We start from the raw sequence: 26,270 nt of genomic DNA on the forward strand, positions 1-26,270 counted from the left end.
ATGAAAACTCCAAGGAATATTATAGCCAAATTGCAGAACTCCCAGGTCAAGGAAAAAATTTGGAAACAGAACCAATTCAAATATTGTTCAGGCACAGTCAGAATTGCAAAATGATATTTCAGAAGATAAAGAAACATGGATTACAGCCAAAAGTTAACTACTCAATAAAACATCTTTTTTTGGGGGGGAGGGGTGTGAAACACTCATCAAAAAAGGAAATTTTAAAGCATTCTTGATGAAAAGGCCATAGCAGAACAGAGAAAGCAAATTTTCAAAGACTCAAGAGTAGCATAAAAAAGTAAAGAGGAAAGAAAAAGAAGTAACTAAGTTAACAACTCTAAACTGTTTATGTCCCTGCATGAGATAATATATTTGTAACTCTAGTTAAGAACTAAATTTCTACTGGCTTGTTTGGCCTTTGTTCTCTAAGAGAACTCAGATATTGGGAAGGGGAAAGCCAAGATTGGGAAGTTAGTTAATTGAATTAGGAAAGGGGAGGAGAATGGTGAGATGCAAAGCCATCAGCCTCACCTCCTTCTCCAGAGCCACTTGGCTCCAGTGACCAGATATAGATCAGGATGACTGGAGATGGCCCTGGAAGCAGTGGAGACCTTGACCTTAAACTAAGCTCTGTCTGAAGGAGGCCAGCACCTATTGGGTGATTAAAGTTGGGGAAGAAATGAAGCCAAGCATGACCTCTTTTAACCAGTTAAAATCAACAAGTCTGGGAGAGAAAAGTCCCCAGGGCTATTGGCCATAGGCGCAGGCAGGAGTTTGCATAGAAGGGACAAGGAATAAATTGATTTTGATGGGATGGTATAAAATTGAAGATGGGCTCACCTTCTCTTACTCCTGCTCCTCTGATTCTCTTTCTCTCCCCCACCTTCCTACAGACCCAAGAGGTAGAAGAGGTTTGGGACCCCACCTGGGATGAGAATCTGTAGAACCTCAATGTCCCCTGAGTCAGAAATCTCCCTGCCAGTGATACTTGGTCCTCCCAGCATCCCTTCTCCCCAACAGACATATAATCTAGACATGTGCCTAGATCTGAGTGAAGGATCCAATAGGATGTTAAGGGCTCTGAGATGGAGCCCCCAGGGAAAGAGCAGAGGAAGCCTAAGGCTGAGAGACAATCAAGTCTGGTATTCAGCTCCCAGAACCTATGGTGAGGTAGGGGGCAGGGATCTGGGAAGCCTGGGTAAAAAAGAAATAATTTAAGTATCCAGAAGTGATTTAGGTGGATAGCTGAAGCAGGAAAAACTGGATGGCTGTGTCCTGAAATCTAACTGGAGGATGGGGGAAGGTTCCTAAGACACTTGGGTAGATTTTAGACCTAGAATCCATAAAGGAATGTGGAGACTGAGCCACATGCCTGGGAAGAAGCCTAAGATCTGTGGGTCCAGAGAAATGGGCCCAGGAAATAGCTTTAGTTCCTGCAACCAAGGAGGGTTCCTGGAAACAGAAAGGCAGAGCCTGTGGAACCTCATTAGAAATCAGGTCTGAAGGCAGAATAATCAATTCACTAAAAAGGAGCTGGAAGCAGAGAAAGGACACTGGGGTGCAGCAGCTACGGCTGAAAATGGGACTCCTGGGTTACTATGGGGAAAGCCTGCATTTGGGCAAATAAGACACAAAGATAAGCTTGAGGAAGAGGGCAACACTGGATACTTGTGAAATGTTTGGGAACCTGAAAAAGAGGTAGGGGCCAATTATTTGTCAAGAGGGAGGGAAACTGTTAATGAAGAAGGGACACTCCTTGAATCTCCTTCAACCCTGCCTCAGGGAGAGAGCACCCCAGGGAACCAGATAAAGTGGTTTATCTAGGTGGGGTTGCTTCAGTCCTAAGCCACGGAATTCCAACCACATTCAAGTGAAGATCTATTCAATTCTAGGTAAAGCTGAAACCCAACCTAGTAGATAAAAGCCAGTTTGGAACTCCACCCACTAGCCCAGCCCACACGGAGCAGGCCTGCCTCAGAGCCAAAGCTCCCAGTATAAAAATGGCCATTTTAAACTCATTTCTTTGCAGAGGGAGATCCTAACCTGCCATGCCAAGGAAACCTCTGCCCACTGGAATGATAGTCTCTTTTAGTGCTCTCCTCTCTTTATCCTCACCTATTTCCCCGACGAGACTTCCGCCCATGTCAGGATCTCTCTACTAGAAACTTTACTTCTGTCACTTTGCCTCTAAGGAACTCAGCCTTTCTATTGCATAGTAAAGGCTGACTTCCCAATGCCAATAATAAACCTCTGTCTAACCGTCTGGGTCTGCAAATTCCATGACAGAGAATCTCTGCTCCACCAGAAGGGGGTTCCCCCAAACTCCCCACCCTTGCAGGGAAACTTAACCTCTCCATTTGGTTCCCTGAACCCCGCACCTGCCACTAGATCTCATCATTTAAGTCCCTGACCACCAGGAACCCTAATCTCATTTTGGTTCCCTAAATCTAGACCTCATCATTGGGTTCCCTGACAGAAGGGAACCCCCAAACCTAAGCCTCATTAGTTAAGTTGTGTTCCCTTTAAGAAACTATTTCCTTTTGATCTGTGATCCCTTTAGAGTCTCAGCCCGTTCTGGAGAAATCCCATTCCCCCAGATAAGGTGTCTTTCTGGGAAGCCGGAGCCTTTGATTCAATTAGAAATCCTGCTCAAAAGGCATCCTTTTGAAATGTTAATTCCAATAGAGATCCAGGCTGAAAACTGATAAGCATCTAAACCTGGGAACCTTGGCTGCAGAAGTCTGGGAGAGCAGCACGTTCCTGGTGGTGCTGAAGGTCAGATGATCCCCCCCCCCCCCCCCCATGAGCAAAGAAAAAAGCCACCAGGAAAAGACAGGAGGAAGCCCTCCGGAATGACCAGGAGAAGCCAGACACTGGGGGACACACAATCCTGTCTGCGATGCTTCCTCCGCAGGGAAACTGAGGGGCCCGAAAGAAGAGACAGGGGAGCAGCCGCTTCGGTGCCAGAGTCCAAGGCGGGTCCTGGGGCAGGGAGGGCGAACTCCGGGACTCTGAGGGGGTGTAAAAAGTCATCTTGTTCTGCGCCCCTTAGGACCCCGTCAAGGCCAGCGGCTGCCCCGGACAAATCTCCCCACAGACTAAAGGCGCAGGAGCCACACGCTGGATCACAAAGTAACGCGGGCTGGGCGGAAGCCATGGCGCCGCCGCAGCGCCCGGGGCTCGGCCCGGAGCTCGGCCCGGAGCTCGGCCAGCCCCGGGACCTCGGGACCCCGAGAGGGCTCGTCGCTTGGGGACCATCTGGGGAAGTAAATGAGCTCGCCCCAAGATGGCGGGGGGGGGCGCTCCCCAAAACCCTCTAAAAAGGAGACTCGACCCCAGCCGGGGCCCAGCGCCCAGCTCTAACCTGGCGGGGGCGGGAGGGATGCTCTCGGGCCCCGGCCCTCCTCCGCTGGCCCCGCTCCGCGAGCCACGCCCTCTGCTCAGTACCCCTCCCCACTTTCCACTGCGGTCTGGTGCCGCCCCATTTCCCCTCCGCCAAGCGGGGTCTTTCCCGGAAAGGGCCCAAAGAACCAGGCGCGCCTACCCCCATTCCTTCCTTTCATAAACTGGTCATCCAGTCACTTGGCCCAGGAAGCTCCGTGGGAGAAGGCGCGGCCGGTGAGGAGCCATGTAGGCTCCCTGGAAATGCAGGGGGAGCTGTAGATGGCGCCATCGCCTCCTGACTTCCTATGTCGCGGTGCTGGGCTGGAGTTCTCCAGCCCTTTCCCCCCACCTAAGCCCCGCCCCCAATTCCCCCCTCCTTGCCGTATCCCCTCCTCCCGCCGCTCCTTCCCCTGCCCTCTCCTTGGGGCGCCCGTTAGGAAATATTGGTCAAAGGCTGGCCAGAGGGTGATCGTGTCTGCCTCCCCGATTTGGGGCGTTCCTACCCCGGGATAAAAGAAAGGGTCCAAGGGGACTGATTTGTTTTCAATTGCAAGCTGTTTATGGGCCATATACTGTTTGAGAGATTAAAAAAACTACCGAAACTGTGTGGGAAAAGGAGCTGGTCGTGGCCAGGTTATTTTTGGGGGGATGGGGAGGAATCTCAAAAGGTTCAAACAGCGCCCTACCTCGGGTGTCGCACAGGGTGGGCAGGGAAGCTGGGGAGGGACAAGTGGGGGAAAAGAGCCGCAGTAAGAAATCCTCAAGCATTCCCGGATTTGGAGTGAGGGTCGCTTCCCCCCTCCCTCTTGCTGGAGCAGGACATGCTGGCCATGTCCTTCCTACAGGGGTTCTCTAGCCCCGGCCTCCAGCTCTGATGTCTCTAGCCATGCTCCTCTTAATAGGGGTCTCTAACCCCACCACTCAGTTTGGGGTTAAGTCTCTAGACTTCCCTGAGATGGCATTGTAAATGAATTAGAAAATATAAAACTACATAAATTCATTAGAAAGGAATTAGAAATTGAATAAGATCATGTAAGCTCTTGAGAATCTCAAAGACAACAGTATTACAATCAGCTAGGGTTATCTAGAAAATAACAAATGAGGTCATCTGTTAGGGAAAAATTAGGAGAATGAAGAGGAAGGTTATAGATAGTCTGGGACAAGAAAGAGAAGGAACAGATGAGATATAGAAGAAGAAGAAGGAAAATTCTGTTTTGAAGATATTTAATCAAAGTCACTGGAGAGATTTAATCTTTTTTTTTTTTTTTTTAAGGGACTTGCCCAGGGACACAGCCAAGAAGTGTCTGAGGCCAGAGAACTGAGGTCCTTCTGACTTCAGAGCTGATGCTCTGCAGGAAAGATTTATAAAAAGAGAAAAATTGAAGTAGTGAGGTTTGAAAGTAAAAGGGTTTGGAATTTTGAAAAAAAAAAAAAAAGCTTGAAGGAGCCTTTGAAGTGTCAAATCCTTGACACTTTTGATGTATCAAGATTGGGTCTTTCAGTGATATGGACAGTATAGTAATATATTTGCCACATGAAATTATTTAAAAGCAGAATACTAAACTTCTGTCCTTCAAAGACCATTAAAAAATGTATTTAAAACAAAACAAAACAAAAGATTCTCACCACAAATAGCTGCTACGAGAACAGGGAAGCTCAAAACCCAAACATAGAAGACAATGACTAGGCAATATCTACAAGGAAATGTTCAAAGAACCTCAAATGAAAATGCAGATGGAACATAGGTAAAATGAGCAAAAAAACGGATAAATGGGGGAAAAGTAACTGAGCTATGAAAGAAAGGTGCATTATTTGTGAATAGATAATATTTTTAGAAGAAAAGAAACTTCTTTCAAAAAATTGCCCTAAAAGAAGCTAATAATTCTGTGAGATAATGAGTGATATATTACCTTATATTGGAGTTTTAATGCCAAGATAGCCCTAACTTAGCCCCACAAAAAAAGGGTAATATGATCTCATTCTTTGTAAAACTGGTGATCTCTGGAGAAAGAAACTTGGGCCTGGGGTGCACCCAGCCTACACTCAATTTTTTAGAACACTGTCTCCATCTTGTGAGATAGTTTTCTTAGTTCACTTCATTCATAAGCACTCTTGCTTTCAGTGTTTCCTTCTTTTAAATGATATCCTATTTATCTTGCCTGTAGGTTTTTTGCAAGTTATTTCTTTGATTGTTTTTTTCTCCCATTTTTTCTTCTTTTGTGAACTTGTTGTGGACAGAGATTGTTATTTACCTTTTTTGAACACCCCTGTCATTCAGCATCTGACACAAAGGAGGCATTTAGTTAATATTTATTGTTGGACTGATTTAGCCTCACAGCTTAGGTTTGATATTTTCCTCATTTTCTAAAATATAGAAACTGAGGTGGACAGATTAATCATTAATTATAAAATTATGACATAAACTGAGATCTTTTGGTGGGCCATATGTAATCTGTATCCCTAGATCCTGGTAAAAGCCTGCAAACTCCCAGTTTAGTGGTTTCATTCAATTGGAGATCTTGATCCATCACCCTCCATTGAATTGCCACAAACAAGTGTGGCTCAAACTTCCAGTTAAGCAATCTCATTCAGTGTTATGGGCCAGAATTTGAAACAAAGTGGTAACTTAGTGAAATTGATAGAGACAATGGTTATTTAGCCCGGTGCTTAACAGTTCTCTAGTTCAGTACATGTACTTAGTACTTACTATAGTTCTACAAGATTCACACCTTTGATAAGAGACCATATAAGCTTGGACAAACTCAGCCAGAATGAGAACTAGGAAACATGGTGGCAGTTCTCCTGCTTCCCCCAGAAACCAAGACACATTCAGGAGGACCTTAAGAAGCTGGCAGAAGCAGAGAAGAGAAAGGACTGGCAGCAGGAGCTTAAATTCTTGGAACCAAGGAGAGAAATAAGCCTCTAAGAAAGCTAACCGGGCCCCAGGAAAGGAGACGAGACTCTGAAGGAGATAATAAAGGATTTGGACTTTAACCCCTGGCTACTCATGTGGTGATTACTGAACTGAAACAAAGGCTGTCTCCAGAGACCCCAAGAAAACCTCAACAGAGAACATTACACTTCAGTTCTCGCGCCTTGCCTTCTGGCCCGAACCCCCAGTGAATTTAGGAACAGCTCTATGACCCTTGTCAGCTTGAAGCAATTGTAGAAGATGAGAACATTGCCCCTTTACCCCAAATGAATGAGGGACTGCTTGGACTACTTGAGGAAGGAATGAAGTAAACAGATCTTTTGGGGGTCCCATATCCCCTTCTGGGTAGCTACCAAACTCTGGGTATCTCTGCATATCTTTTCCAGACAAGCCCTTCCCAAGTTAAATCATTTCATTCAGTTGGAGATCTTGGTCAAATCACCATCCATTGAAAGTGATGCCTGATGGTCCTCTATTGATTAGCCCAGACAGCTCTCAACCCCAGGCCAACATTTACCCATATAACCAGGGGACTGTTAATCCACTTTTGCCAAACTCCTAATGAGGAGTTTTGACCCCTAAGAAAGCTTCCTTCTTATGAACAATAAAATTCCCTTGTTTTGCGACACAGACTTCAGGTTTGTGAATTCTTTCACATTGGGCCTGCGCTGCCCAGAAGGGATTCCCTAGCCCAATTCTCACACTTCTTTACTACTTCTAACCTCATCATTTGCACCTCATCAGTTTCACTTTGTTGTCTGAGGAATTAAAACAAAAAATATAATGTCTTTCCCTACATAAGAAAGTTTTTAAATTTTTCTCCCATTTTACATCTCATATGCTTTTAAGGACGCATTTTCACTGTCTTTCAATTATAGATAAAATATAGTTGGTGTTGAAGGGGCTATACAATGCTAAGGCTAGAATTTAAATCTGGTTTTAGACACTTTCCTACTGTGTGATGGTATGCAAATCCCTTAACCTCTGTTTGTTTCAGTTTGCTAAATATAAATGCAATAAGTGCTTTAAATATTGTAGCTATTGTTATGGCTGTTATTTTAAAACTTTGAACAATTCTTACAAAAAATTTCACAAATAATTTTCTTAGTTGTTACTTTAAGTTTTATAATTTTGTAATTAATGATTAATCTGTATGCCTCACTTTCTATATTTTAGAGAAGGAGGAAAATAACACAACCTGTCTTGTGAGGCTAAATCAATCCAACAATAAACAATTATTAAATGTCTCCTTTGTGTCAGATGCTGAATGACAGGAGGTTTCCAAAAAAAAGGTAAATAACAATTTGCCCTCAAAAAGCACACAAAATAATGGCAGAAACAACAAGCAAACAAATAACTTGCAAACAAGCTACAGGTAAGATAAATAGGATGAAGTAAAGTGTGAAAGCTGTCTCACAAGATGGCACCAGTATTCTAAAACCCCAAGCCTGTTTTACAAAGAATGGGATTATATAACCCTTTTCTTGTGGGCTAAATTAGGGCTATCTTGGTATTTAAACTCCCATATAAAGTAATTTAATAATCCTAAAGATGTGATTGGGTTAGAAGTTTTTCCTCATTTATGACTTGGAATGTGAGGTCATTTGTCTTGACTAATCAGGGCAAAATCCAACCCATAGGGAGTGTTAACCTCAGACCCCTTATGTAGTTATTGTCTGTTTACTGTCCATTGCTTCTCTTTACTGCCAGACCACCCAGGGTCAAATCTCCCAAGCGCTGTCAAAACTCCTGTTTTCTACCTTGAGATGCCTCTGATTTGTTGAAGTCGGTGGTCTTCTGCCCCACACAGTTCAAGGTTTCCTATGGAAAGAAAGCTTTCAGTAGGAACATAAAGGTAACTGGGAGGTAAAAATGAGGGAGAGCAAATGAGCCAGATAAATGTCTTGAAGGTGAGAGATAGGGTATCATCTTCCTGGAATAGCAAGGAAGCCATTGTCATGAGATCCTAAAGAACTAAGGTGTAAGAATGGAGTTGTAACCAGTGTGGAATAGAAATGATTCACATTTGCAGTTTGGTAGAAAATCCCTTGTGTTTAATGAGTCCAGAAAATTGGATCTTTAGGAAAATCACCTTGTTGGCTAAATGAAGGATGCTTTGGAGTCAGACAGTTTGGAATCAGGCCAACTCACAAGCAGGCTGCTGCAGTACTCCAAGGGTGAGGTGACAAGAAGCTACAGCAAGAAGGTGGAAACATCAGAGGAGAGAAAATAGATTGCAGAGATGTTGCACCATTGACATGATGTAAATGGGTATAAGAAACAGGATTCATGGAGGACATCTTGGTTGTGAGCCTGAGGGACTGAGAGAATAGTGGAGCCCTTAACAAAGAGAAAGAAAAGAAAATGAGTTCAGTCTTACATGGTAATTTTAAGACATATCAAATTAGAGAATTAGTAAGATATGTCTAAAAGATAGTTTGTAAGACGGGGTTGAGGTTGATTGACCTCAATTTTTTATGCTGAATAGTATGTTATTTTCCAATTACATGTAAAGACAATTTTTAACACCTAAAAAAATTTTTTTTTCAGTTCCAAATTCTCTCCCTCCCCTCACTTCCTCTCACCTTAAGATGATAAACAATTTGCAAAGGTTATATAGGTGCAATAATGTAAAACACATTTCCTCAAGAATTTTCACTTCATGAAAACTGAGTAGAGCAAGAGGGAAGGATCCTGGTCAGGGCTAGCACTGGTGGCAAGACATTATGCTGTGCTACAGCTGTGGACAAGGAGGAATGAGCACTTGCTTGGAAAGTGCAGTACTTTAGATTGCAAAAACAGATTGGGCAGCACCTGAGGGACCCCACATGTGACTTAGGTGACAAATATTGCTGAGGTTGAGTCCCTGGAATTTGGAGCATAACAGTATGGAGGAGCTTAGGCTTAAGGCAGCATTATCCAGAACATAGAATTCAAATTTGTTTATAATAATATTCATTATTATAACCTGCTAAAAATAAAATAAAACCAAATGAAAATTCATGATGAGTAAGCAGAGGAGAAAGAACAAGAAAGAACATGACAATAATTACTTTTGTATAAAGGAAGATCTGGGTTAATATTCAGAAGAAGATAGTGAGGTTAAAGAATAAGCCATTTCTGTCTCACAAAGTAACAACAAAAGTATACAACAAGCTCAAAAGAAGTTTTTGGAAGAACATAAAAAGGAATTTAAAAAATCAAGGAAATATTAGAGGGCAGGGAATGAAAGAAATCCAATTAATATTGAAAAGAATATTAATCAACTGAAAAGATGCAAAAAAAATCCTTGAAAAATAGAAAAATAGAATTGAGAAGGAATCCAGTGACATTATAAGACACGCACCAAAAAATTAAGCTAGAAAAATAGAAGAGAATCTGAAACATCTTATTTAGGAAAACTGGAGAACAGATCAAGGAGAGAAAATATAAGAATCATTAGAGTATCTAAAAGTTATTATTTTAATTTAATTTTATTATTTTAAAAAGAATCTGGATACAATATTACAAGAAATTTTGAAAGAAAATTGCCCTGAAGTTCTACAAGAGGATAAAAGTGAAAAGAGAAATAATCTACTGTTCACCAACTGAAGAGGTAACAGGGAAAAACCTTCCAAGAATATCCTAGCAAAGTTTCAAAATTCCCAGGTTAAGGAGAAAATATTGCAATCCAACAAGATAATAAGACAGACTTCGATAGTGCAAAAATACTCAGCATTTCATAAAACCCAGCAGCTTGTACCATAGGTTTGTTTACATTAAATTTCAAAGAACACAAGAACTGGAGTTGCATCCAGAATAACTTACCCAGAAAGTTGAATATAATCTGGAACTGAAAAGCTTTCATGTATTTGTAACAAAAAATGACCAGAACTAAATGGAAAATTTTATATAAAAAATCCAGAAAAAAAGGAATGTGCACAAGTTCTAACAGAATTTTGACAGCTTGTGAAGATATTTTCTTCTCAGCCTAAACACAACTTTGCAGAAGTCTCAACAGGATTCTTCCTGCTAAGAATAGCATACTGTTTTGTTAGCATAATAAATCCATTCTTTTCCACAAACCTGGAGCCTGTATTTATTTTGGGTTTGCAAATTGGGTAGAATACAGGTTTTATAACTCAACAGAAGGGCAGTATCCAATGTGAACAGCTCCAGTATAATTTCCAGATGATGAGGAGAGATCCAAAAAGTGGTGAATGGAAGGGACCAGATAGGTTAACTGCCTGGGAGAGAGGGTTTGCTTGTGCCTTTAAAGATGGAGAAGGAATCAGATGGTGCCAACAAGCCGTATTCGCCTTGTCCAAGGGAGAGAGACAGAAAAAGAGAAAAACCTCAAAATAAAGGAGAAGACCCAAGAAACATCTGACACTGAAAGAGCATGGCTGATATTGAGACTGTTTCAGAACTTCAAACCCAGCAGGAACCAATGGATTCCCTGAGATGAAAAATTGTTGATAAAGCTGTTGCAGAACTTGAAAACCTGCAGGAATCATTGGATTCTCTGAGACATGATAAGACTGTTGCAGGGTTTGAAAACCATCAGGAATCATTGGATTCCCTGACACATGATGAGACTACTGCAGGACTTCAAAACTTGCAGGAATCATTGGATTTGCTGACACATGAAGTATTGGACTATAGATTGGTTTTAGACTATCTCTTGCCTGCTGAAGGAATTGTATATGTGATTGTTATTTATATGTCCTCCTTCCAGGACCTATATTAGTTGTTTACAGTACCATGTTGATTCACATTATTATATCACTATTTGCATTATAATTCATGTTTATTACACCACATTGAGTCTGTGCCGGATGTGGGGAGAGCTATCATTACTAGCCTTTGTTATATTACTATGTGCTTGTGAAATACCTCCCATGTTGATGGGTTTACGTATACTTGTTTCAAGCGAAACCCGCTAACAAAATTTGGTTTGACTCCCCATTTCCCTTTGGAGTTTTCACCTCCTTTCCTGAAAAGTCAAGGAGGGTGTGATCACCTCCTTTTTGGGGTTCTCGTCTCCCTGATAAGTCAGGGAGGGTGTGACCACTATGTTAAAAAGAAAGTGGGAGATGTAGAGGGCAGGAACTCTGAAAAGGTATACTTAAGGCTCAGTATGATTGATTTAATCCTACAAAAAATATTAACTCAGTGGAATTGATGAGATAATTGCTTCCCTAGTGATATAATGATTGGCTTATACTCAGTATGATGAATTGATTTAATTGTAATAGAGTATTTAAAAGATCAGAGTCATAGCAAAGTTGGAACAGAGACTGAGATGTGCAAGCTGCTGACTGGCTGACTGGAAGAGACAAGAGACTATAGACTGGCTGACTGACTGAGACTGCTGGCGCAGACTGGGAGACTGAAGGAGACAATAAAGACTTTGGAATTTATTCCTGACTATTCTCATATTCTGCCGAGACCAAGGCTGGTCCCAAGACCCTCCAGAAAGCTAGTCTGAACATTACAAATTCTGAAATTCAAAACACAGGTGATAACTACATAAATTTTTGAGCGAGAACTTCCCAAAATAAAGTAGGCACTTGTCCAGCAGAGCTGATGCAATTTTAAACATAACACCCTAACCAAATTTCATCCTATTAGGAGATACAAACATGTGACTCAGTTTCTGCTTATAATGAAATCAAAGACAGATTTAAATTCCCAGTAGTGATACTTCAGTACTTGAACACAGGTTTATTAGATCTTATACCAGAATAAACAAGTTCATAACTTTAGCATATGTTAATAGTAATCATCTCAGACAATTTCAGAATCAGAATTCCAACTTAACCATACATAGTCCCAAATTTAAGGTGGCAGAAACCTGCCCTTTCAAGTCCATCTATCCAATTCAACCTTTCTGCAATTAGGGTTAAAGGGAAAGAGGTTGTGGGAAGACTGATCCCAGAAACCATACCTGTTTACCTACAGACACAGAGATTTCACAAGCTAAAGGACAGAGATATGGAAATCCCACAGAGGGAACTGAGTGTAGATCACTACACAGCATTTTCAATCTTTTTGTTGTTTACTTGCATTTTGTTTTCTTTTTCATTTTTTTCCCCCTGTTTGATCTGATTTTTCTTGTGCAGGAAGATAATTGTATACATATATTAAATTGAACATATTTTTTTTTAACTTGTTTAACATATATTAGATTACTTGCCATCTAGGGAAGGGGGCAAGGGGAAAGGAGGAGGAGATTTGGAACATAAGGTTTTGCAAGGGTCAATGTTGAAAAATCATCCATACATATGTTTTGAATATAAAAAGCTTTAATAATTTTTTTTTAATCCCACACAGAGAAGGCTTTTTCTTTCTGCAAGCCTTTCAGGAACATAGAAGGCATTTAGTTACAAGCCAAATTTCAATTCTATAATTCCAGAAATAACCATTACTTATCAATTAGTATTTACTGAGGTTCATAGCAAACTAGTTTACCTTTGGAGCCAATTAAGAAACAAGTCTATTAGTGCCAAACAAGTTCACCATCAGTCAAAAACAAACAAACAAAAAAAAAACAATCAGAATCTGCTAAAATGTTTCAACAGTTCCCTAACTTTAATTATTTTGATAGACCCAAGGTAGCCAGCTCTAGTTTTATAGAAATTTGACAGGTTTTTCTTTTTGATTTGACAGTTAAAAACTTTCCCTATCTCAGAACTAATTCTTAAAGCCTAAGAGGCCTCCCTCATTCAGAGATGAGGGAGAGGCTCAAAAAAAGAAGTTATCCACAGTCTTTCCTCTCTTTTGGCTGAAAGATCTAGGGAAAAGGTATTTGCATAAGGAATTTCAGAGAATTCAGGTCTCCAAAAAGGGCACATCTCAGGCACCATGAGGTGTTCTTCCTGCCAAGAGGTACCTTTCCCTGGATTCAAGAAGGTCTCATTCCCAGTCCTTAATAGCTGACTCCCACAATTCCCAGAGGCCCAGAAAAAGTGAGGTTTGTGCAAAACAAAACGATCTACCTGAGGTAACCCTCAAATCAATCCAACCAACACCACCTCAGTTTCCTATTGGTTCATCCCACATCCCAGAAAAGAAATTGAGCTTTTTTTAGGCCCTACTACTCTGGGAGGATGGAATTTAAAATGGGGAGGCCATGCTTACTTTTGGGAGGGAGAAGACCAGCAGGTTTCAGGCTAGACTCTGAAGGAAGTCTAGCAAATTAGCAACTCACTTAGCTAGAAATTCTAGCCTACAAAGTGGCAAAAGAGAGAACAAAAAGGTTATAACTGCTCCACAGTTTTTGGCTAGATAATAGACCCTGGGCTGTGACCCATCATTTCCTTTTTTTTTGTATCTTTTCGGGAATAGAAATTCTGGGGGAAAGGACTGGAAGTCTCAGTCTTCTGCTGGAACTGTGGCAGCTTCAGGCTGGAAAGGGGCATAGCTCATCCTGTGGATAAAGACTCCATTCTACAACTAAAATGCATTTTATACAAGAGAAAGTTACCTTTCTGGCCATGTGGCAAGGGCTTGTAACTTATCCTTTTTCATTATCATTACTAATTCAGCCACTAAAATCCCACGGACAATTGAATAGGATAAAGTTTGATATTTCTTCAAAGAAAATTACACATTAACCAAGTTATAGGATCAGATTCCTGTTTCCCCTGCCTTTCCTTCCTGACAATTCCTGGGATGTGGGTGGTCAGAACAATTCCAGGGATATACAGAACTGACTTTGCTCTTATCTACCCAGTCCATACACTGACAACACATACTTCAGTTAGTGAAAAGCATGTTTTTGTTTAAATTTAGATTTATGTGCTGTTTCTCCTTCACCATTTTAAAATAGTTTTCACACAGAAGTGTTAAGGGCCACATTCTCAGCTAATGAGATAAGTCAGTGGTGGGGTGGGACTAATATTGTGTCAGAGAACATATATATATTGCTTATGCTTCTTAAGCTCAGGAGCTCACTTTTATTCCTTTTATGGTGAGAGTGATGCTCATTTCTCATGAGAAACAAATAAAACTTTCTTTAAACCTTGAGAAATTTCTGAAATTTATCGGGTGGGCTATGTATCACACACAATCAATGGTCACTGTGATATTTTAGGGATGAATTAGTAATGATAATTTCAGAAAGTCAATATTTAAGCATCTTAAATGGCAACTTGCTTTTTAAATGATTATATATATATATATATATATGCATATATATGTAATCATATAAAAATGAAATGTATATAAAAAGCTATTACATATATATATGTAATAGCTTTTTATATACAAAACATATGTATGGGTAATTTCTCAACATTGACCCTTGCAAAAACTTCTGTTTCAACTTTTCCCCTCCTTCCCTCCACCCCCTTTCCTAGATGGCAGGAAGTCCCATACATGTTAAATATGTTAAAGTATATGTTAAATCCAATATATGTATACATATTTATACAGTTATTTTGCTAAACAGGAAAGATCGATTTAGAAAGAAGATAAAAATAATCTGAGAAGAGAAAACAAAAATGGAAGCAAACAATAACAGAAAGAGTAGAAATGTTATGTTGTGGTACATACTCATTCCCAGTGTTCTTTCACTGGGTACAGCTGGTTCTGTTCATCACTGATCAATTGGAACTCATTTGGATCCTCTCATTGTTGAAGAGAGCCACATCTATCAGAATTGATCATCATATAGTATTGTTGCTGACATGTAAATGATCTCCTGGTTCTGCTCATTTTACTTAACATCAGTTATGTAAGTTTCTCCAAGCTTCTCTGTATTCAGCCTGTTAGTCATTTCTTATAGAACAATAATATTCCATAATATTCATATACCATAGCCATTCTCCAATTGGTGGGCATGCCTTCAATTTCCAGTTTCTGGCCACCACAAAGGGGCTGCCACAAACATTTTGGCACATACAGGTCCCTTTCCTTCCTTTAAGATCTTTTTGGGACACAAGCCCAGTAATAGCACTGCTGGATCAAAGAATATGCACAGTTTGATAATGTTTTGAGCATAATTCCAAATCGCTCTCCAGAATGGCTGGATGTTTTCACAACTCCACCTACAATGCATCAGTGTCTCAGTTTTCCCACGACCCCTCCAACATTCCGCATTATTCCCCGTCATTCTAGACAATCTGACAGGTGTAGGTATCTCAGAGTTGTCTTAATTTGCAGGAAATAACAACTTTGTAAGGAAAATTTAGCTACAATAAAATCTGGAATTTCAACTTCATTACCCTTCTGCATTTGCAGTTTTAGCAGAAACCCCAAATTTAAAGTGGATGACTTTCCATTAAATTTCAGCATGGTTCACAGAGCCCATGAGAAAAGGATCACAGATTTAGAACACTTGGCCAGTTTAAGGGCTTTGCTACTTCATCAACGGGATTTATTCCCTGAAAATCCATATGGAAGAGGATCACACTTTTCAGCGGGAAAGGGAGAAATACCCATTCAAAGGTAAAATGATGAACTGATAAATTAGCTGGATTTACATTAGGAATCTCAACTCATTAGAGTTAGTTCTAAGGAAATTTAAGTAGAATGATTGAAAATCAATTTAAAATACTTAATTTTAAACTATAACACTCTTCTGGGGGGTCAGATTTCTGAAAAGGTCTCACTTTCCCTCAAACTGACCCAACACAATTTAAGAAGATAATGTCAAAATGGAGACCTAAGCCACATTTACAGATATTTGAAAAGAAAAATAGAACAAGGAACATATTATTTATCACATAAATGGAAAGTGAAAGAATTTGGGAATAAACAAGAGAATGACAAGGAAACTTAAGTAACAAAAACAATTTAAAACCAGATTAAAAAAATCTCTTAATCATTATTGATTGAGAAAGGAGATTAAAACAAGTGTTTTCCCCCATTAGAAAGACTCTTCTTTGCACACCAGTGTTGGGATTTCAGAGAAAAACTCAATCTATTTTCAGAGTTTATACACAGTATAAAATTGACATGTGTAATGAGATCTGAGCTGCAGGAAGAGGCCTTCCCTCATTCATTATATTCACATTTTTCATCTGCAGCAAAATTTCTGCATAAAGGATGAGATCCAGGTGAAAGCCTTTCTGCAAATACATTTTGTATGTTTCTTTCCAGTGTGAATATTGTGATATATAGTGATTCTTATCTTCCAGGTAAGGGCAAGTCTTCATTCAGCACATTTGTAAGTCTTCTCTCCACTCCATATCCTCCGATGTAAACTCAGAGATCAATCTGGGCTAAAGACCTTCCCATGCCAAGCCCATAGCAGATTTGTTCCCAAGCAGGAAATTCCTGCACTAACAAGCTCTGTCCTCCATTCTTATGCCTTTATCCATGATTTCAATCTTCTAGGAATTTTCTGGAGGCAATTCAGGAATGAAGTGAGCCTTTCCATATGGATTATGTGAATGAGATTTTATATGGGATGTCCCATGTCTAGTCAGGGACTAATATATATTAAAAAACTTTACCATCATCCAGACACTCAAAGGTTTTCCTCTAATGTGCATTCTCTCTTACTAAGCAAGATTTGAGCTTTGTCTAAAGGTTTCCACTTTCATGAGGTTTCTGTCCAATGTGGATTTTCTCATGTTTACTAAGACTTTGACACCATGTGAAAGCCTTTGCACATTCATTACATTCATAAGGCTTCTTGTCAATGTGGATTTTATGATGGTTTTCAAGACTGTTTTTGTATTTGAAAGTCTTTCCACATTACTTACATTCACAAGCCTCCTTGCAGTGTGGATTCTCTGATGGGAAGTAAGATTGCTGCACTGGGTGAAAGCCTTTCCATATTGTTTACATTCATAAGGCTACTCTCCAGTGTGGATTCTCTGATGTGCATCAAGATAGGAGCGCTTTATGAAAGTCTTTCCACATTCATTACATTTATAAGGCTTCTCTCCAGTGTGGATTCTCCAATGGACAGCAAGACTGGAACGCTGTGTGAAAGCCTTTCCACATTGATTACATTCAAAAGGCTTCTCTCCAGTGTGGATTCTCTGATGTTCACGAAGACTGTAACTCTGTATGAAAGCCTTTCCACATTCATTACATTCATAAGGCTTCTCTCCAGTATGGCTTCTCTGATGGACAGCAAGATGAGAGTAACATGTGAAAGCCTTTCCACATTCATTACATTTGTAAGGCTTCTCTCCAGTGTGGATTCTCTGATGTTCACGAAGACTGTAACTCCGTATGAAAGCCTTTCCACATTCATTACATTCATAAGGTTTCTCTCCAGTGTGGATTCTCTGATGGACAGCAAGATGGGAACGATGTGTGAAAGTCTTTCCACATTCATTACATTCATAAGGCTTTTCTCCAGTGTGGATTCTCTGATGGTGAGCAAGACTGGAACGCTGTATAAAAGCCTTTCCACATTGATTACATTCATAAGGCTTCTCTCCAGTATGGATTCTTTGATGTGCATCAAGGTAGGAACACTTTGTGAAAGTCTTTCCACATTCGTTACATTCATAAGGTTTCTCTCCAGTGTGCATTCTGTGATGTTCAAGAAGACTATAACTCCATTTGAAAGTCTTTCCACATTGATTACATTCATAAGGCTTCTCTCCAGTGTGGATTCTCTGATGGGCATCAAGATTGGAGCGCTTTGTGAAAGCCTTTCCACATTGGTTACATTCATAAGGCTTTTCTCCAGTGTGGATTCTCTGATGTTGAGCCAAGTTGGAATAACATTGGAAATTCTTTCCACATTGATTACATATGTAAGATTGTTTTTCTGTGTGAATTCTCTCATGTTTAGCAGAAGTAGATCGCTCTCTCAAAGTCTTTCCTTGTTTCTTACATTTATAAGGTTTCTCGCCAGCATGGATTCTCTGGCCCTTGGCAAGGGAAGAGAGTACAATAAAAGCTTTATCACATTCATGACACTCAGGTGTTATTTCTTCAAGATGTATATTCTTATCTTTAGCAGCACTGGAACTCTTTCTTAAAGCTTTCTTGTGTGTATTGCATTCACAGTGTTCCTCTCCAGTGTCGTTTCTTTTGTTCTTAGCAACAACAGCCCTGTGTTCAAGATATTGAAAAAGGTCCTTCCATGAGATCATTTTTAGATTTACACTCATCTCCTTCATATCAAACCATGTCTCTGCATCTGAAAAAAACAAACACATATGTGTATAAATATATCTTCTAATGCTGGCTGATAATAAAGTCATTGCCTTTTAATTTCTTTAGGCCAAAAGATTTCAAACTGAAATGGATAGATTCATTTTTAAATGCTATTAGCTCACACCAATAAAGTGATTCAATTAACAAGGAGCTCCACACAACACAATGACATTGGATCCCCTCTCTCTCCCCTTCCCCCACAATGAACCTAGCACAAAGGCCAGGTGAAGGTTCTCATAATTTAGAAACCAGACTAGGAGCTCTGAATCAGACTCATTTTGATTTAATGTTTGTTCCTTAAGAAAGGAATTAAGGCAGCGAGGTGGAGCAGTGGATAGAGCACCAGAATTAAAATTAAGAGGACCTGAGTTCAAATCTGGCCTCAGACACTTAATACTTCCTAGCTGTGTGTCCCTGGACAAGTCATAAAAATTACAAGAAAGCAGATAGCCATGGAAGGTTCTGAATACAATACCTTTCATTTTTGGTTTATGGAAATTTATTTGTAATGGGCTGAGGCTTAAGTTGATGCACTGAGGTCCCAAGCAAGTGAGGCTAAATAGTAATTGGACTATACTCTATTAATATACATGATTGGAGAAAGAATGGCCCCCGCACATTCTCTGTGCAAGTCCTGATGTATTGTATAGGAAATGACGATTTGGGTAGGTGGAGGCAGAGAGAGACAGGAAGAGAAGCTGGGAGAGACTGGCCTGGATTCCATACTCCTAGCTCCTGGTCCTGTGACTGATGGTCTAGCTAGCTTCTTGACTCAGCTGCACACATTGCTATCGCCCATTCTCTTCCACCTCTGATATTTCTTCACTGAGAATAAAGACTGACGATTTTCCCCTAACCTGAATTCCTGACTCCAGCTGATTTTAAAATACGCGGTCTTCACATTTATTATTACAGATTTGGAATCCTCCCTTATAATCTGCTCAATATAAAACATTTTAAAATTTTGTTCTTTTCTGTCTTTTTCTGTTTTGTTTTTAGTTTTAAATAAATATCAAAAAAGTAAAAATAAATGTTTTTATGCTTAAGGAAGGTCTAAGTCATATTAGACAATCTGAGCTCTTATTCTTTGGTTGCAGAAAGTTAGATATTCCAAAATTTCCAAGAAAGACTTCCACTAGGATCACTGATTCTTCATTAGAAGGGAAATGAAAGGCCATGGAGTCCAATCCCCTCAATTTACAGATAAAGAGACTGAGGTTGAAATGTTCAGTGAGGTCTTTACAATCTCATTCCCACAAGAATCTGAAAAGGGATTCCAAGCTAGTTTTCCCACACCCACACCCTTCACATGAAGAAGCCTCTTGGGATAGCACCCTGCACCCCAGCTTCCAACTCACTCACCAAGACAGGAGTTCCTCAGGTCTCCTCTCTCCACATGGGAGATGAAATCTTCTCTGGGAACTGGAAGTCCTGGGCAAGGGGGAGATAGTGGTTGTGAGTCTTGAAACTTGTGACTTGTTCCTTATTGGAACAGGGTGTGTGTGTGTGTGTGGGAGGACAACTGGGTGGGTTCAAGGGCAACTCAAAGATGGTTTTCAGGGTGCTTATTGCCAGGGGAAGAGGGCAGAGGGGAAAGGAGGCCATGCAGGCAATCTGGAAGCAGAAGATCCTGATTTTGCTGCCTCCTTCACAGCAGGATGGTCACATCCCACAGCTTCCATTCTGTGGACATTAGAGGCAGCTGGAAGCACAGAGAAGGGGGCACTGGGCCTGCAATCAGGAAGCCCCGAGTTTAAATTTAGATTTAGACACATCCTGGCTGTGTGACTCTGGGCAAGTAACTTCATCTGTTTGCTTCAGTCTCCAGACCAGTAAAATGGGGATAAAGATGGTGCCCAAAACAAAGGGTTTTGGTGAGGATCAAGCGCAATAATGTGCATGAAGGAAGCTCTGAGCACAAAGCCGGGATGCCAGCAAATGTATTTCCATACATTTGGAATATACTTGCTCCTCCCTTCCCTTTCTTTCCTGTAGCTGTAGAGGCCTTTGGAGGATGTATGAAGGAAGAACAAGGTAGGGCCCACTTGCTGTGCTGGGAATTTATGAGATACAGAAGGGGCAGTGAGCTTTTTTACCAAAAAGAATATTGCAAAAACACAATGATTCCCCCCAAAAGAAAGGTAGTTCCTTTCATTGCCCAAAATCAGTTTTCAGAAGTTTTATAGACAAAACTGCCAGGTTCCCATCCTACAATGTAAAGACCACTCATAGCAGGGCAGCCAGCAGGAGGACCCTGTCTCTTGGGGACAGGAGGCAGCCCTTGGGCCTTTCTGAAAACTGGTAAAAACCTGAAACTCTGCACCCCAAGGAGGGGATGGTAACACTCCTGTTGATGGCAGTTCCAGAGTTCCAAGGGAAGCGCTCCTTACCCAAGGAGAGCAAGTTCTCGGCATTCTCCAGCATGACCTCCTTGTGCAGCTCTTTCTGATCCGGGTCCAACAGATCCCACTCCTCCGGGCTGAAGTCCACAGCCACATCCTTGAAGGTCACCAGCTCCTAAAACACCAATACCAAGAGGACTTAAGAGTTGAAGCATGCTTCATAACTTACCTAATCCAATTCTCCTCAATGTACAGAAGGGACCTGAAGCATGGAGGAGGGATCTGCCCAAAGGTGACAGCCCTTACAGGATGCAGAGCCAGAACTGAAACCAAAGTCCCCCAAAGACCAGTGGAATATAGAGAATTACTTTTATATTTTCAGGTGGAATAAAATTGAGAAATATCTTACTAGAAAATGGTACTGCCTATGGAATTGGGAAAGTTATGGGTTCTTTCAGAGAGAGATGAGGATTTTTGGAGGTGAAATCAGCCAGTGCTATGTTAAGAAAATGGCATGAAGTGTTTGTGTGAAGCTAGCAAATATTATGTATTGTAGAGCTAAAACATTTCCATGATCACTGAGGAGAAAAAAAGATCTTTTGAATTTTCCAAAAGCCAGAAATTAAGTCTTATCCAGATGAAACCTTATCCTTCCCCCCAAAGTATTTTATTTTTCCAAATGCAAGTACAGATAGTTTTCAACATTCATTTTTGTAAGTTTTTGTGTTCTAAATTTCAGAATCACATAGTTCTTAATGGATCCGGCCCAATGGTCATCAATTTACAAAAGCAAACTGAAACAGAGAGAAGGGATTTACCCAAATGTCACATTCTTATTATGACATTTATGAAAATGATATTATGAAAACACTTGGAAGCAGTCATGAAAGGCCTCCCATCTACACTGTACACAGCTGGTGTGTTGTCTTCCGTGTTTGAATGGAAGCTTCTTGAAGGCAGGGACTGATTTTTCTTTATTTTGCATGTCCTACATATCGACACAGAGCCTCTTCCCTTTCTAAATGCCTGTTGTTTTGACCCAAGCAATGGTAAAGGGAAAGAAAGGCTAAGTATGAGCTGAGTATGATGGAGTTATTCTAAAAGTACCTCATTGCAGCTTTGGGGGCATGGAGGAGTCTCAAGAGATAAAGAAAATAAAATGAAATAAAAGAAAACCTACCAGGAAGTCAAGAAACGCTGGACAGCTCCTGAACCATGTGTAGCATTTATTATGTATGTTTGTTTTATGTTGAATCTATTCTTATGTTCTGTTGGTTACTTCATATTATTTTTCTTCTCTTATTTTGTATCTAGGGTTAAAATAAATTATAATAGGGGCTGCTAGATCAACTGTAGTGGATAGAGCACTGGCCTTGAAATTAAGAGAACCTGAGTTCAAATTTGACCTCAGATCTTAATACTTCCTAGCTGTGTGACCCTGGGCAAAAGTCACTTAACCTCAATTTCCTTGGCAAAAACAAACAAACAAACAAAAATATAATAATAACAACCACAAAAATGGTCAAGGGGCGGGATTCAGACAGACTTTGGAAGATCTGCATGATCTGAGGCAGCTGGAGCTGAGCAGCAGCAGGAGGACAATTTCTGCTCTGCTCTCAGTCAGGGAAAGGAACAACAGCTGGGGAAGCTTCCAGGGTTCTGCTCCAGACAATACTTAGGGTCAAGGGTTCCTGGGAAAGTCAGTGGCTACAAGAGGGACCTTGGCCACAGGACACAGACAGTGGCTAGAAGGTAGGGGTGTGGGGGGGAGTAGGGGATGGGGAGGGTGGGCTGTGAGTATGTGTGTTTGTGTGTATGTGTGTGCAGTGGGGAGATGGTGCTGGACCAAAGCAAAGACATGCCCTACAGCACAGACACAAATGAGTGAAGTAATCATCCTTGTCAGGGACCTATATTGAGAGAAAATTTAAACAAATGTGGAGGCAGCAACTGGGGGAAGAGGGTTATTGCTTAAGATGCCAAAGGGACAGTTGATCAGTTCAAAACATAGCAGAGAGGAGGGCAGTGTTGTTATTAATGCATTCACTTTCCTGCCTGTTTTTGTAAAGTAAGGATCTAAGATAAGAAAGATGGCCAGCCTCACAGACCATCCTCCAGATTTGTGGAAATGACCTCTTGGGCTAATGTTGCCCACATATGTGGGCAGAATAAACTCACCTGGGGTGGGGGTCTGCAGCTCTCAGGGGCCATTCCCTCTGGCTCCAGGCTCCCTGCTTGGGCCAGGCCTTGGTCCTCTGCAGGCTGTTGGGGTGGGGGGAATGATTATAACTGAACAGATGTCATTTCCTTCTTTTCCTGGACAGGGGGCTAGCCTACAGGAAATTACAGAGGGTGAGGTTCCAGGGGAGTTACTAAGCCCCTGACCCTGCCCTTAAGGCACAGACCCCAAACAACTGAGGAAGAGAGGCTGAAAGGAGGGGCAGATTGAAAAATGAAAATAGTAAAGTCAAAATGAGAGAAGAAAATGCAGGATATTGTCTGAACTCTCTCCAGTTTCCTATGAAATAACTTTCAATTAAGAGTGGAGTGACAGGGGCATCTAGGGGGCACAGTAGAGAACACCAGCCCTGAAGTCAGAAGGACCTAAGTTCAAATCTGGCCTCAGACACTTACCACTTCCTAGCACAGTCACTTAACCCCACTTAGCTCAGAAAAAAAAAAGAGTGACAGAACCTACAAAAGAATGGGGAGAAAAAATTTTCCAGCCTTAGATAATTTAGAAGGACTGCAGGAAAGTTCAGAGTCACCTGGGTAAAAGGGGAATATAGCCCCAGCACAGATCAATAACCCAGTGCCAGTGGTTCTGGCACAGCAGGTGAACAGCCAGTTCCAGAGCCTAAGAATCCACTCATCACCTCCTGAAAGAAATCCCAAAATGAAAATTCCTAGGAACATTATAGCCAAATTGCAGAACTCCCAGGTCAAGAAAAAATTTGGAAGCAGCCAGAACGAACTCAAATATTGTTTAGGCACAATCAGGATTGCAATATGATATTCCAGAAGGCAAAGAAACATGGATTACAGCCAAAAAATAACAAAAACTACCCAACAAAACTAAATATTATCTTTCACAAAGGAAAACACTCAATGAAAAGGGGAATATTCAAACATTCTTGATGAAAAGGCCAGAGCAGAACAGAGAATTCCAATTTTCAAATAAAAGACTCAAGAACACCATAAAAAAGAGGAAAGAAAAAGAAAAAAATGTCAAAGGTATACAACAAGTCCAAAAGGAGTTCCTGGAAGAACATAAAAAGGAATTAATAAATCAAATAGGAGAACAATGAAATATTAGGGGGTAAATGAAAGCAATACAAGAAATTATGAAATGAAAGTTAATCAATTAGAAAGAGATTAAAAAAAAAGAATTGAACCAGAGCAATTGAGTGACTTTATGAGACACCAAAAAATAATTTAACTAGGAAAAATAGGAGAGAATCTGAAACATTTCATTAGAAAAACTGAAGAACATAATTGATAAATGGTCAAAGGATATGAACAATTTTCAGATGATGAAATTGAAACTATTTCCATTTATATGAGTGTTCCAAATTCCTATTGATCAGAGAAATGCAAATTAAGACAACTCTGAGATACCACTACACACCTGTCAGATTGGCTAAGATGACAGGAAAAAATAATGATGAATGTTGGAGGGGATGCATGAAAACTGGGACACTGATGCATTGTTGGTGGAGTTGTGAACGAATCCAACCATTCTGGAGAGCAATTTGGAACTATGCCCAAAAAGTTATTAAACTCTGCATACCTTTTGATCCAGCAGTGTTACTACTGGGCTTATACCCCAAAGAGATGCTAAAGAAGGGAAAGGGACCTGTATGTGCCAAAATGTTTGTGGCAGCCCTGTTTGTAGTGGCCAGAAGCTGATAAATGAATGGATGCCCATCAATTGGAGAATGGTTGGGTAAATTGTGGTATATGAATGTGATGGAATATTATTGTTCTGTAAGAAATGACCAGCAGGATGAATACAGAGAGGATTGGCGAGACTTACATGAAGTGATGCTGAGTGAAATGAGCAGAACCAGGAGATCATTATATACTTCAACAACGATACTAGATGAGGATGTATTCTTTTTTTTTTTTTTTAATAATTATAACTTTTTATTAACAGAACCCATGCCAGGGTAATTTTTTACAACATTATCCCTTGCACTCACTTCTGTTCCGATTTTCCCCCTCCCACAGATGGCAAGCAGTCCTATACATGTTAAATATGTATTTAATACATGTATATGTAATATGTATTAAGGATGTATTCTGATGGAAGTGGATTTCTTTGACAAAGAGAAGATCTATCTCAATTTCAATTGACCAATGATGGACAGAAGCAGCTACACCCAAAGAAAGAACACTGGGAAATGAATGTAAACTGTTTGCATTTTTGTTTTTCTTCCCGGGTTATTTCTACCTTGTGAATCCAATTCTTCCTGTGCAACAAGAAAACTGTTCGGTTCTGCACACATAGATTCTATCTAGGATATACTGTGACATATTTACAATGTATAGGACTGCTTGCCATCTGGAGGGGGGGTGGGGAGTAGGGAAAAAGTCGGAACAGAAGGGCGTGCAAGGGATAATATTGTAAAGAAATTTTTTTCAAAGTAAAAAAAAAGAAAAACTGGAGAACAGAACAAAAAGTGACAATATAAGAATTGTTAGACTATTCAAAGTGATTATTTGAAAAAGATTCTGGATAAATTATTACAAGAAATTATGAAAGAAAATTGCCCTGAAGTTCTAGACCAAGAAGATAGAAGTGGAAAAAGGAAAAAAATCTAATGTTCACTAACTGAAATAGATCAAAGGAGGAAAACTTACAAGAATATCCTAGCAAAGTTTCAAAATTCCCAGGTTAAGCAGAAAAGATTGCAATCCAACAAGGAAATAAGTCAGACTGCAAAACTGCAGAAATAGTCAGGATTTCACAAAATGCAACAGTTTCTACTCTAAAAGATGCAACAGTTTCTACTCTAAAAGACCATAGGTTTGGTTACATTAAATTCTGAATGCAGCCTGAGTAATTTACCCAGACATCTGGAATATAATATGGAATGAGGGGAAAAAAGACATTACTCACATAAATGACAACATTATCAGTATAACTGTAGGTAGTTTCAAAGATTGGGGCTGAATTGTGTAGAATGGGGTTTTTAAAGGTAAAAGGAAACAATTATAAAAAATGGGCAAGAGTAACAACTAATACTGAGAAAGCAGGTTGGGCGGAGGTGGAGAGCTGGTAACACTCTAACCTTCCTCTCTGAATTTCCCAGGAAACAATCTATACTTTGGGAAGGAGGTAGAAGCCTTCTGAACATATAGAGGTGAGAAAAGGGGGGGCAGGGAGTTTACGCTGGATTAGTATTGGGAGTGGGAGAGAAGATACCCACAGGGATAGGGTAAAAGGGGGCTTGAGAAAGAAAATGGGGGGGGGGTAAAAATAAGATGGAAATGATGGT

General features: G+C 40.4%; 2 protein-coding genes across 2 annotated transcripts in view; both read right to left on the reverse strand.

Moving 5' to 3' along the window:
- Positions 1 to 3,711, reverse strand: part of LOC105750081 (zinc finger protein 260-like) — a 31,630-nt gene extending 27,919 nt beyond the window's left edge. Inside the window, exon 1 of the mRNA XM_031963545.1 lies at positions 3,545 to 3,711. Within this exon, the coding sequence (XP_031819405.1) occupies positions 3,545 to 3,550 (6 nt within the window). The 5' untranslated portion in view covers positions 3,551 to 3,711. The remainder of the gene's footprint in view (positions 1 to 3,544) is intronic.
- Positions 3,712 to 16,602: 12,891 nt separating this feature from the next.
- Positions 16,603 to 23,399, reverse strand: LOC100915597 (zinc finger protein OZF-like). The gene is made up of 4 exons (XM_012547308.3): positions 22,948 to 23,399; positions 20,818 to 20,944; positions 19,790 to 19,858; positions 16,603 to 18,410 (listed from the first exon to the last, which is right to left on the reverse strand). The coding sequence occupies exons 1-4, from the start codon at positions 22,978 to 22,980 to the stop codon at positions 17,104 to 17,106; spliced, it is 1,536 nt and encodes a 511-aa protein (XP_012402762.1). The 5' UTR covers positions 22,981 to 23,399; the 3' UTR covers positions 16,603 to 17,103.
- Positions 23,400 to 26,270: the final 2,871 nt, after the last annotated feature.

This window comes from Sarcophilus harrisii, chromosome 3 (assembly GCF_902635505.1).
Source record: "Sarcophilus harrisii chromosome 3, mSarHar1.11, whole genome shotgun sequence".
NCBI classification, from domain to species: Eukaryota; Metazoa; Chordata; class Mammalia; order Dasyuromorphia; family Dasyuridae; genus Sarcophilus; species Sarcophilus harrisii.

What these genes read in the sequence shown, in the direction of transcription:
- LOC100915597 (XM_012547308.3), bottom strand. Translation starts at nt 22,980, where the DNA reads ATGGCCCCTGAGAGCTGCAGACCCCCACCCCAG. An exon ending in CGAGAACTTGCTCTCCTTGG is followed by an intron (nt 19,859 to 20,817) that starts GTAAGGAGCGCT and finishes CCCCTTGCCCAG; the next exon opens with GACTTCCAGTTCCCAGAGAA. An exon ending in CCTGAGGAACTCCTGTCTTG is followed by an intron (nt 18,411 to 19,789) that starts GTGAGTGAGTTG and finishes TGTTTTTTTCAG; the next exon opens with ATGCAGAGACATGGTTTGAT.